Source organism: Macaca nemestrina, chromosome 17 (assembly GCF_043159975.1).
Source record: "Macaca nemestrina isolate mMacNem1 chromosome 17, mMacNem.hap1, whole genome shotgun sequence".
Classification (NCBI taxonomy): domain Eukaryota; kingdom Metazoa; phylum Chordata; class Mammalia; order Primates; family Cercopithecidae; genus Macaca; species Macaca nemestrina.
In genome coordinates, this window is record NC_092141.1 from 78,060,386 (window position 1) to 78,073,167 (window position 12,782).

General features: G+C 35.6%; 1 protein-coding gene across 1 annotated transcript in view; it reads right to left on the bottom strand.

Annotated features, from left to right (window-relative positions):
- Positions 1–636: 636 nt before the first annotated feature.
- LOC105469058 (ATP binding cassette subfamily A member 10) overlaps positions 637–12,782 on the bottom strand; it is a 95,665-nt gene continuing 83,519 nt past the window's right edge. The window contains 12 exon segments of the mRNA XM_071083513.1: positions 637–2,371; positions 2,479–2,534; positions 3,449–3,528; positions 5,525–5,665; positions 5,845–5,964; positions 6,778–6,872; positions 6,944–7,019; positions 7,304–7,482; positions 7,708–7,799; positions 8,815–8,934; positions 9,601–9,719; positions 10,646–10,737. Of these exon segments, the coding sequence (XP_070939614.1) occupies positions 2,273–2,371; positions 2,479–2,534; positions 3,449–3,528; positions 5,525–5,665; positions 5,845–5,964; positions 6,778–6,872; positions 6,944–7,019; positions 7,304–7,482; positions 7,708–7,799; positions 8,815–8,934; positions 9,601–9,719; positions 10,646–10,737 (1,269 nt within the window). The 3' untranslated portion in view covers positions 637–2,272.

Genomic DNA, 12,782 nt, shown 5'->3' on the forward strand with positions numbered 1-12,782 from the left:
CTAGATACGCACTGCAAAAAAAAAAAAAAAAAAAAAAAAAAAAACTGACTTAAACTGACATAGGTATACAATAAACTAGGAAAGTGTGATGTTCATAGTATGATGTTAAGTATTTATATAATAGTAGATATAATATTATCCTGTGTGTATATGATAGAAAAACGTATTAGCTAAGAAAGAGTATTTTCCAGTTTAGATTGTATAAACACTATAATTTTTATGGCAAAACATATAAGAATTTAAAAATTTTTATTTTTTAAAATTAAATGAATTATCCACTTTGACAATTTTTAAGTGTACAATTCAGTGACATTAATTGCATTCACAAAATTGTGCAACCATCGCCACTGCCTAGTTCTCAAATTGTTCGTCAACCCAAACAGGAATTCTGTAACCATTAAGTGATAACTCCCACTCTCTCCTCCCCCGAGCCACTAGTAATCTTTAATTTCTTTCTGCCTCAGGGAATGTGCCTAATCTATAAATAGATATTCCATATGAGTGTAAGCATACAATATTTTTCCTTCTGTGTCTGATTTATTTCAAGCAAATTTTGTTTTATTATATCTTTGCCACAATAAAAAAAATTAAATGGATTGAGACACTAAGACTTTATGGGCAAAAAATGTATATTCATTTTATTTGCAACAGGTTTTTTTTTTTTAATTTTTTTTTTTTTTTTTTTACCCAATCCAACACAATCCTGCTAAATTTTCTGATTCATTTGCTTCTGTATTCATCCAATCAATGTTTCTTATTGCTCTGCTGCAAACGCTGCTTGTTGGAAGCATGTGAAAGTCAGCAACCGCATGTCAGCTCTGCTTTCACCAGGCCTATCTTCTTACCGCCACTTCTGACTTTAGGGTGGTTTCTGTGGCAGTGGTCCTCCTGTCGCTTTGGAACAAGACACATTTTCCACTGAAGTTGTTGCTTGCCTTACGTCCTATCTTCCTAGGTGTTTCACAGGACACTTTTAGGCTGACTCTTTCAGTTGGGATTCTGAAACCACAGGTTGTACAAGAAGCGTGGTGCCAACATCTACATCTGGTGAGGCCTCACACTGCTTCGACTTGTCAGAGGTGAAGTGGGGCCAGCATGTGCAAAGATCACATGGTGAGAGAGACAGAGAGAGGGAGAAGGAGATGCCGGGCTCTTTTTAACTACCAGTTCCCCTGAGAACTAACAGAGTGAGAACTCACTCATAATTGCAAGGACAGCACCAAGCAATTCATGAGGGATACATTCTCCTATGACCCAAACACCTCCCACTGGGCCCCACCTCCAACACTGGGAATCAAATTTCAACAAGAGATTCAGAGGGTCAAATACCCAAACGACAACAGATGGATAATAACTTTTTCTACAGGTCAGAGAATAATATGAATCTTACAGAAGAGAGAGAACCATCAGTTGATATCTGAACCACTTACCTTAAGACTGTAGTAAACAAAACATAAGAAAAGTCCATCAAAGTTTTATTTCTAAGAAGTAAATCTGCATATAACCCAAACTTAATAACTCTGGTATTACATCACTACAGCTCTAACATTAATGCAGCAATTATATAACACAAAAGTGTTATAATGACATGGGAAATGTTCGTGAACTGTGAGGTGAAAAGATACAGAAAATGACTATGCCTACTGATATTACCTTTGAAAAAGGACTCATAAAAAATACATTGAATATAAGTTGGCTAAATAAAATATTAACTGTGGTACTTTCTTACAGATTATGGTTATCTTCTTCCATATAATTTCAATATGTACTAAAATTCACATGTATTTATTTTATAATCAGAATATGTCATTTTAATGTTATGTTGTGCCATTTCATCAGATCTTCTTATAGTCAATGTCACATTAATTAGAATCTGAGTAACTAATGTTTAAAAATAGCTAATACATTTGAAGTTCAGGCTAAAAAAACTCATATTTTTATTTGTAAAATGTGCTCAGTGTTAGCTTTATTGATGATAACCAAAAACCAACCTAATATTACATGATTTTTAAATTATTTTTAAGCCCAAAATAGACCACGTTGGAGAGGAATAACATGTCTGATTTTGTTAATTTTTTCTACTGCTTTTCCCTATATTTCCTTGTTTCCTTCATCCTAAACCTTTTAAAAATGAAAACTTCAATCATTACTGAATGTTTAAACTATTGAATATTTTCTTTTGTTAACTGAAGTAAAAGGAAACATTCTTGTAGAATTATGGAAACTAACAATGTAGTGGGACCTAAAATTGAATGTTAGGAGGTTCTTCGTTTTAAGGGTCTTCCTGTGGGAGAAGTTTCCATTGAACTGTTGTATCAATTTTATCATCAACATTTCCCATCTCCTGCTCTTTACAGAGTTCTAAGAATACCTAAGTAAGAGAAAATAAAAAAGATACAAAAAAGTCAGGGTGTTTCTGAAAGACTGATTTACACAGAGGTTATCTGGATGGTGCTCACTTGTTCAATGAAAACCCACCTGCTCCAAGGTAGCCTGAGAGAAGCTGTATTCCTCCAGGTTGAAGGTCTGTTTCACTGCATTTAAAGAGACTGACATTAGTGGCTTATATATTTTTCACCAAGTGTTTGTAAAGTCATACAACAGAGACAATAACTTCAAATTGTTTAGATAGTGTAAGATACAGGCCAAATAATTACATTTCCTTGAAGGATAAATTAAACAAGAGTGCTGATATGGCTAATAAAAGATAGCCATGCATGAACATATTCAGTTTCCTATAAACTCTCTCTAAAAAGCTCCTTGTGTCCTATTTTAGTATTATCCTTTTGATTCTTTACATGTATGCTTTGGACTCCAAATCAGCTGTCGAGAATAACTTATTCTATATTTATAAATCTATAGAGGAGTCTACTCCATGCTGGCTCCCTTTTAACAAACCCCACATTTGTACATTCTGCATCAATAGCCATAAATATGCAGTGTTTCTGGAACTAGTTCAGAAGCCCCGCCTCAATTGTGACTTGTTACACCTCACCCTTCTGTGTTTTCTTTTGCTGACCTTCACTCAGTCCTCCAATTGTTACCCCTGTACATTTGCTCCTGGGACCTTGGCTTTTAGAAACATAGAGATCCCAAAAGCTCCTCTTGGTATTCTTTGGGACAACATTCTCATAATTATCCTTCAATTCTATGCACTGTTGTCATGGTAAGAAACAGCCCTGGTACCCCAATTCAATCCTGCAGGATGGAGTAACCTGACTGACTTGTGGCTGGGCTTCCTGGTCAGCACAGGAAGAATCAGGTGGAGCAAACCCACATCTAGGACCACCACTTCACTTCCTTTGAGACTGTTATGACTATCCTGGTAGGGATTTTTCAAGTTTTGATTGACTATTTAATTGTTCTACTTGAAATTACATAGTCTATATTTGACATAAAAATAATGCAAACAATACACAAAGTCTTATTTATATATATCCAAACTTACCTGCCTCTAATTTGAAAAAGGCCCGAGACAGAGGGTGGACATCCTCCACAGGTAACTTATACGCCATAAAAGAGGAATATCTGTCAGGAAGAAGAGTGAGATTGATCACTGAGTTCCAGTGTGATAACACTGGGGAGGAATTAACAGGCAAAGTAAAATAATTTTTCAAAGTGTTCTTTAAATAAAAATGTCTCACTTGATACAGCATGAATCGATGTGAAATAACATATTCAACCATAAAAAATGTTATAACAACAAACATCTAGTTGCTTCTAATTTTATGTTGAAGATAAATTCTGAGAAATGGCTTTGATCAAGAATCTTTCCCACTCAGCCTGCACTTTCTTATTGTGCTATATTTCTTACTCTCAAAAAGCAACCTTTCTAGAACATTTGTGTTACTTTCCCTTCTCTCATAGGAGAGATTGAGATTTAATTTTCAATCTCTCCTATAAGAATTAAAATATGTTGAACCCTCTCCTGCTAAAAAAAAATTCTTTCTTGACCTTCAGACCCCCTTTCATGTGCACAATCCAATAAACACTCTTCAATCCTCATTCTGCAGATTTCTCAAAAGCATTATATAAAATTGTACACACCCTCCTTAAAACAAACCTACTCTTTCTCTCTTAGCTTCTGAGACAACCACACTTATTATTTTCCTTCTAATTCTCTAGGCCTGCACTGCTTAATAGAGTAGCTATTAACTCCATGTGGCTATTTACATTTAAAGTAATTAAAATAAATAAAATTGAAAATTCAACTCCTCATTCACACTAGCCACATCTGAAGTACTCAGTAGCTACATATGTGTATTGACTACCATCCTGGACAGCACAGATAGGACATTTTCATTATTCCAAAAATTCTACTGGCCAGTGCTGTTCTAGATAATCCTCAGTATTTGTTGGTATGGTTGCGGTGGTACTGTCCACACAGGAGGATTTATTTTCTTCCTCAATCCCATCTCAAAGCTGAGAGCTCCTGGGGTTCATCCTAGACCCTCTTGACTTCCTATCTCTCTTGTTGGCCTCAACATTCTCCTAGTTTAGTGGTCTTCTATATGGTTAAAAAATCCCCCACTTTGTTTGTTGCCAGGCTGGATCTCAACGACCTCTTCCTCCTCTTGTGAGCCACAGGTCTACATCTCTGTATTTTGTCATCTCCACTTGAATATCCCTTTACACATCAACTATATGAGCTTTTGTTTCATCCTTCACATTTGTAGAATTCATTCTTGACCTAAGTTCTTTAAACGAGCTGTTTCCTGGAAACAGTGTCTGTTACTCCCACTTTTCAGCTGACCGAACCCTGCTCAGTCTTAAAGCCCTACTTCAATGTCATATCCTCATTTATTTGTATCTTCATTTGCTTAATATCCTCAGCTCCAAAAGAGAAGAACCTTGTCTATTTTGTTGACTATTCAATACATAGCCTGCAGCAGATAATAGGTGTTCAATAAATATAATAAATATTATAAAAATAAATGAATAGAAATGGTATACAAGAAAATTCTGTTCATCTTTCAATTAAATTCAGCCTTATTCTGCTATTCACAAAGATTTGATTATCATTACTTGTAACCCATGGCTGACCACATACAACTTTAAAAGAAACATTGGGAGGATCAACTGATTTATAACTGAATAATATAGGATAGAGTCAATCCTTCTCAAGCATGGAAGTCTGTGTTATGGAACTTTCGATGTGATTTATATTCAGCAAAATCCTGTAGGTGAAAGCATTGTTTTCATTGTTTATTTTTTAAAAATCATTTAAAAGTTGATAGTTTAATTTGTCTGAACTTTGTTCTTAATCTCCAAGCCATTCCACCATTTACACACATACATATGAATGCACACACACACACAACATTCACCTTTTCTGAGGTCTACAACACTCACTAAAAATAACTGTTTAGTTTTTGTAATGCATCCTAGCAATCCTCAAACAGCTCGTTATGTAATGAATAAGTCCACTCTGCCTTTCTCTTCCTGTTTAGACTAGCACAAAACTAATTGATGCTAATACTGGAAAACACTCATACTTGTCACTCAAACCAAAAACATCTTTTACCTTTCCTGCCGAGCAGCCTGTGGGAAAAGCTTCAAAATCTCTGTGTGGAGAGCTTTCACCTGAGTAGGTTCTTTCATTTTTATTTCTAGCAAATAATCTTTACCAAACTTGTTTTTCAGATGTTGAATGGAACCAATACACCTAGTTCAGGGGAAATAAAGAAAAAATACTTGTCTCTTAATTTATTCCTTGGTTCTCACTGTAGAGGAAGGTGTTTAATTATAGGTTAGGGAGCTGTAGAGCATCAGCTGTTCATAGCAAACTGAAACTCTCTCTATAAGAACATGTTAGTCTCATGCTGGCTCAGGACAGGCACCCACCTTAGCGTTCCTGAAACCATGATGGCCACACGGTCACACACAGCCTCAGCCTCCGACATGTAATGGGTGGTCAAGAGGGCGCCCCTCTCCTTGTTTTTAACGGTAGCCTGAAGTATCTGCCTAAAGATAAAGTAAGGGATTGTTTACATTTAGAAAGTAATTTGGGAAAATAGATAAATAGAAAAAAGCAGGAAATCTAAAGAGAAGATGTTATGTTTGGATGCAAGAAGCCTGTGCAAAATGGTGAAACCCCATCTCCACAAAAAATTTAAAAATAAGCCAGGCATGGTGGCACACGCCTGTGGTCCCAGCTACTTGAGAGGCTGCGACGAGTGGATCGCTTAAGCCCAGAAGGTTGAGGCTGCAGTGAGCTGTGATCACACCACTGCATTCCAGCCTGGGAGATGGAGCAAGACTCTGTGTCAAGTAATACAATAAAATAACAAATAAATAAATAGATAAATAAGGCTACGAGAGAAAATCCTTGCCATAGAGAAAAAGAACAAAAATTGTGCTACATTACCTAATGATAGTACCATATTAATAGGCTTCATAAAAAGAAGAGTATTGGTAAAATAATGCACTATTGGAGAAGAAAAGTAGAAAAGTTGGAGTAAAAAATAGAGAAACATCACACTATGTGACTTTCAATAATTGAAAAATGAAATGGAAAAATAAAAAGACAGGGGGAAGAGGAATAAGAGAAGAAAAATCCAAACAAACATAATCAAGAGTCTATTTGGTCTTAAAATATCTATTTTTTCCTTCCTGGAGGAATTTTGAATGCTGTATTAGGTTTCACTGAATTACAAAATAGAAGATGTGCCTGTCAAAGGTTAATGGAGCAAAATGTAACAAAGAAACATACAAAAAATAAAATAAAAACCTAGATGTATTCTATTGACTCTGACACTTAATATTCGCTCTCCTTACCACATTTGCTGCTGCCCCTCGGGGTCCATCCCAGTAAATGGCTCGTCTAGAAGCACCACTGATGGGTTCCCCAGGATGCTCAGCACAAAGCACAGCTGCAATGGGAGGAACAGCCCATGGGCACCCAGCCAAGGGTGCACAGAGCAACCCCGAGCCCGGCCCATACCTTTCTCTTTATTCCCTCTGATAGAGTTTTCACGGGAACCTTAAGTTGCTCCTGGAGCTTGAGAGCTTCCACCAATCTGACAAAAAACAGTGTGATTATACATGAAGTATATGGCAAATGGACCTATCCAAAACAACTATAGGAAACTCTAAGCACTGTTATTCTAGATAGTAAATTTAAGCTTCCTTAACATTTTCATACATGCTAAATCTTATGATTTGGTTCTTATGCAGGTAGTTCGATCATTTTATTTGCATGAAAATTTAAAGACACTGTTTATAATTTCCTTTTTATATACAATGAAGAAATGACATATTTTTCCCTTCCTCCAGCTACAGATTGTGAGACTTCTCTCTGTACCGTGAAATACTAAGAGCAGCATCTTCTTTGCCCAGTCCTTTCACGGCTGCATACAACTCCAGGTGCTCTTTCATTGTAAGCTTGGGCCACAGTGAGTTCTCCTGAGGGCAGTTCCCCAAGAACTTGAGACTGTTGTCATGCTGTTGCCTTACCAATGTTCTGCTGTCTTGTAACACCACCTACAGAAGACAATGAATGTCAGATCCACCTTTGGTTTTTGCTCCAATCCCCTTTCTACTAAAGGAGATAGAAGTGGCCATTAAGCTACAATATTTTTTGAATACACAAGAGAAATTTTATAAATTATTTCATCTATTTTTTTAAAAGATATTTGATTTACTGATAGGAATAATAGAAGGATGTCATCAATATTTAAAATAACATTTCCTTCACATATCACATACCACTCCTGCACATGGCTTTGTGTATCCAGTTATCATTTTGATGGAAGTACTTTTACCAGCTCGATTGTGTCCTAGTAATCCCAAAACTTCACCTGGAAGAAAGAGTCACCATCAATATTTGAATTTTCTCTTCTTTTTTATTTTTTAAAGGGTTTTTTTTTTTTTTTTTTTAAAGACAAAGTCTGGCTCTGTCGCCCAGACTGGGAGCGCAGTGGCGCGATCTCGGCTCACTGCAACCTCCGCCTCCCGGGTTCACACCATTCTCCTGCCTCAGCCTCTCGAATAGCTGTGATCCAGTAGTCCGCCACCACACCCGGCTAATTTTTTGTATTTTTAGTAGAAAGGGGGTTTCACCGTCTTAGCCAGGATGGTCTCGATCTCCTGATCTTGTGATCCACCCGCCTCGGCCTCCCAAAGTGCAGGGATTACAGGCGTGAGCCACCGCGTCCGGCCAGTATTTGAATTTTCAAGGTTGACTAATCCAGAATTGCTTGGTTGGTTCCAAAACATTTTGAAACAAAAGGCCTTTTTTTTTTCAGAGACAGAGTCTTGCTCTTTCGCCTAGGCTGGAGTGCAGTGGTATAATCATTGCCTGCTGCACCCTCGATCTCCTGGGCTCAAGAGATCTTCCTGCATCAATCTCCCAGCTGGCTAGAACTATATGCATGCACCACCACACCCAGTTAATTTTAAAATTTTTTGTAGAGATGGAGTCTCACTATGTTACCCAGGCTGGTCTCGAAATCTTGGCCTCAAGCCTCCCGTCTCAGCCTCCTAAAGCACTGGGATTAGAGGCACAAGCCACCATGGCCACCCCAAAATAACATTTCTGAAACAAAAGCTTAGTTAGCACCTTGAAAAATCTCCTGTATTACAACATTAATACAGAGAATTGGGGTCTTCTTTATCCGAGATTGGGTTTCTTGCCATTTGAATTGGGATATGATTTTGAAGTAGAAGACTTATCTGCTGACATGTGAACTTTTATAATTACACATTAACCAGGATATATGAACAGCCTCAAAGAATTAAAAAGTTGTCCCCTTCATAGTCTTAAATCTAGAGAATAAGAAACATTATAATAATAAAAGAAGCAATTATTCAAACCTTTTTTAACACAAAAGGAAACATTTCTGATGGCTATTTTCTTCTTTCTTGTTGAAAAGCAACTTTTCTTTGTGTCATAATATTCCTTGTGTAAACAGCTTGCAGTTATAACTGGCTCCTGAAAAACATGACAAAGCATGATTTCCCTGTTAAATTTCAGATACTTTATGAATTAATGTTTTATTTTCCATTCCCTAGTCTATAAACCGAACTAAATTTTATGTCAGGCTGAAGAGCTTTAGCCTCTTTTTTCAAATAAAATGCCCAAATGTATGTTCATAAATAAGGGCTAATCAACTACTAATAAAATTAATTCCTAATCAAATACATTCCCTTTGCATTATGCTAGCATCTATCCTTGCTCTTTCCACTAATTTCATTCCTACTTTATTCCTTATTGATTTCCATGCATTGTAAATTCATTTGTTCTTGTTCATATGCTATTCAGTTATTAATATTACAAGTAAACTATAATACAAAATGAAATTGCAATTCTTGAGAAACGTGCGATTTTGTTAAAATTGATTTAAAAAATCAGAGAACTTGTTGATTACACTGATGAATGAGGAGCTGGAAGATTAAGACTCACAGAAAACTGAAGAAGAAAAAATTAAAAGAATGAGAACAGGGTAGTTACTTTTAAAGAGAATAATTTGAATATAAGCTATAAATAGAAATATTAAAGAAACAAAAGCAGCTTTTCAAAATAAAAACCAACACCTCATCCATTCTACAGCACAAACTATCTGAGCATTTTATTAAGGGTCTAATCACTGTTGTCCATCTCCGTCAAGTTTGGAGTAGTGAGTGTATTTGCTGCTTGGACTCTTTCAGCTTGAACATCTTCATCTTCTTCTTTGGGCTCTTCTGGATTGGGATGAGTTTCTCTACTCCGTGGAGAGATTCTACAGAAGAAACAAAATAACATAGAAATGCAATTTTGGCTTACAACAACTGTTAATAAAATGTAAACGCCTATAATTAAACTATTATCCTTTTTTAAAAAGATTATCACATGATTAATTTATTACCTATAAGATTCTTCTTGGCAGTAATAACACCTCCAGTAGCCAAGTCTCTTGAAATCTTCTTTGACTATTTCTTCTCTTTAAAACATTGTATCCTATCTGTCAAATGGCTCTGTCCCTTCACTTCGTTCTTTTAAGTCACTCAAATGTAGACATACGAGTCTTTTAGTCTGTCACCAGCCAGATCATGACCACTTTCCTCATAAAAGATCATTCTAATTGGTTTTATATGGAACCAGTTTTTACTGTACCTTCTCCTTAGGGACCCATAAAGGCTATAACCAGGAGAAAAGCAAGCTTTGATGCTTAAACACTACTGACAGAGATGTACAGGACAAAAACTCATCTTGCCTAAAATCAGAATCTAGAATCTATGACTTAGAAACTAAATATCCCTGCATCCAATCTAATTGTTTTCTTTTTCTGAAAATAGCACTGTACAACGTGCTTAGCCAAGTGTTGGGTAGTAAATCCATTTCAATAAACTGATGTTAAATGTACCGCAATAAAGACTAAATATTTAAGATCACGACAGGAGGATTATTTGAGGCCAGGGATTTGAGACCAATCTGAGCAATATAGCAAGATCCTGTTTCTACTTTCAAAAATAAAAACAAATAAAATTATAAATTTAAAAAGATTAAATATTTTACATTCAGATCTCAATTAGTATTCTCCCAACCTGAAACCCTGTCTCTATTTTCAAAAATAAAAACAAATAAATAAACAAATAAATGAAATTACAAATTTAAAAAGACTAAACATTTAAATTACATTCAGGTTTCAATTAATATTTTCCCAACCTGAAAACTGGGTCTTTATTCATTATTTCATTTCCATACTTCATTTCCAGACATCTTATGACAAAAAGGAAAATAAGACTCTGAAGGTATGGCTAAAAGAAAAGAAAAATAATTAGAATTAGCATCACGATGGCACTCATACTCAATGGTCAATATTTGTCCATTTTTTGTCACAGAAGATTCAATCATTTTCTTATAAATTTGACAAAAAACTTGTAAAATACTTCTCATGTGGAAGAAAGGTTTATTCAAACTCACCCTCCCACTGAGAAGGAATTAAAAATTCCACATTAATTTTTTTAAAACTTTAAAAAAGTATAGAATAGCTAATAAAATAATATGGACTTTTTAAGCCAAATCTAAGTGAATACAGGAGATAGGGTTAGCCCCAAAGCTATCTTGTCCTAGAGTTACTCTTTATCCTTGAAATACTCAAACTTCCATTTTCATGCCATGTCCAGGGGCAGAAGACAGAAGAAACTGTTGAAGCACAGAGTCTTCCCCAAGCAAGGAGTAGATAGGTCACTCTTTCTCTAATAAAGGATGGACCTCAAAGGGTTATACTTTTAGTGAGGGGTGAAAAGAACCCTCAGGATATTGCTAACATCATTGCCTTGAGTGCTCATCATGAAAAGAGAAAGTGAAGGTGGAAATACAAGCCAGCTTTTACACAGACTTGGAACCCAAATTCACATCACTGGATGGTCGAAACAAAACCTCAAGCCTAGAACGTGGTTTAACGTGGTACCAGACTGGTAGTGTACCTATGAACTTGACAAAAGCAAACAAAATGGAATAGTTATCCCAGAAACAGACTCTACATATATAGGTATCTGATATATGAACAGAAGTAGCTATATCAATGGGAAAGGTACAGATTTTTCAATAAACAGTTGTCTCAACTGCTGGGACAACTGGACATCCTTAAAGATAGAAATAAAACAAGCCCACAGGAAAAAAAAATGAATTTTAGATGATTGAAGATACAAATGTGAAAGGGAAATACAAATATTTTAGAAAATAATATAAAATAATATCTTCTTGACCTTAGGGAGGCGGATTTCTTAAACATTACAGAATATAAAATAAAATTTATTAATTTTTAATGGTTTTATTTAAAATAAATTGATCATTCTTAACAGAGGCTCATAGGCTTTGAGAAGATTCTAGATTCATTCTTCATAAATACTAGAAACAAACAAAAGACAAAAGCTCTCAGTAATCCAGGAATTGAGGGATTTAGTGAGATAAATAGTTTATATTTTTAAAAGTTACTATAATGCTAATGGTTAAGCACTAAGAAAATTCTCAGTAAAATCAGAAACAATGTAAGGATGTCTTCTTTTTTTTTTTTTTTTTTTTTTTTTTGAGACGGAGTCTCGCTCTGTCACCCAGGCTGGAGTGCAGTGACGCGATCTCGGCTCACTGCAAGCTCCGCCTCCCGGGTTCACGCCATTCTCCTGCCTCAGCCTCCCGAGTAGCTGGGACTACAGGCGCCCACAACCGCGCCCGGCTAATTTTTTTTGTATTTTTAGTAGAGACGGGGTTTCACCGTGGTCTCGATCTCCTGACCTTGTGATCCGCCCGCCTCGGCCTCCCAAAGTGCTGGGATTACAGGCGTGAGCCACCGCGCCCGGCAGGATGTCTTCTTGCAACAGTATTAGTGGATGATTTTTAGAGATTCAAGCCAATGTCACAAAGCAAGAATATATAATGCAGTATATATTTTCAAAATAAAAAGATAATTATTTCATGATAACATGGTTGTTTCACAAGAAAAGGCAAGATAAGCATCTGAAAAAAAAATTGGAAATAAGAAAATTCAGTAAGGTAAACTGATATAAGATAATTGTACAAGAATTTTATATTTTTGTATAGAAACCTACCTAGAATGTGCACTGGGAAAAAAAAAAATTTATGGCAAACAAATAAATACATAAATAAATGTAACTGAATATACACAAAACAGAAATAAAGTAAAAATATCAAATAAAATATTAAAGTATATAAAATAAACCTTAAATGCAGATAAACCTTTAAACATAAATATTTTCAACTCACAAATACTGTTCTAGCAAAATAAACATTAACAATAATGTCCATAAAAGTCTACATACCAGTTTCTGGCACTTGACTG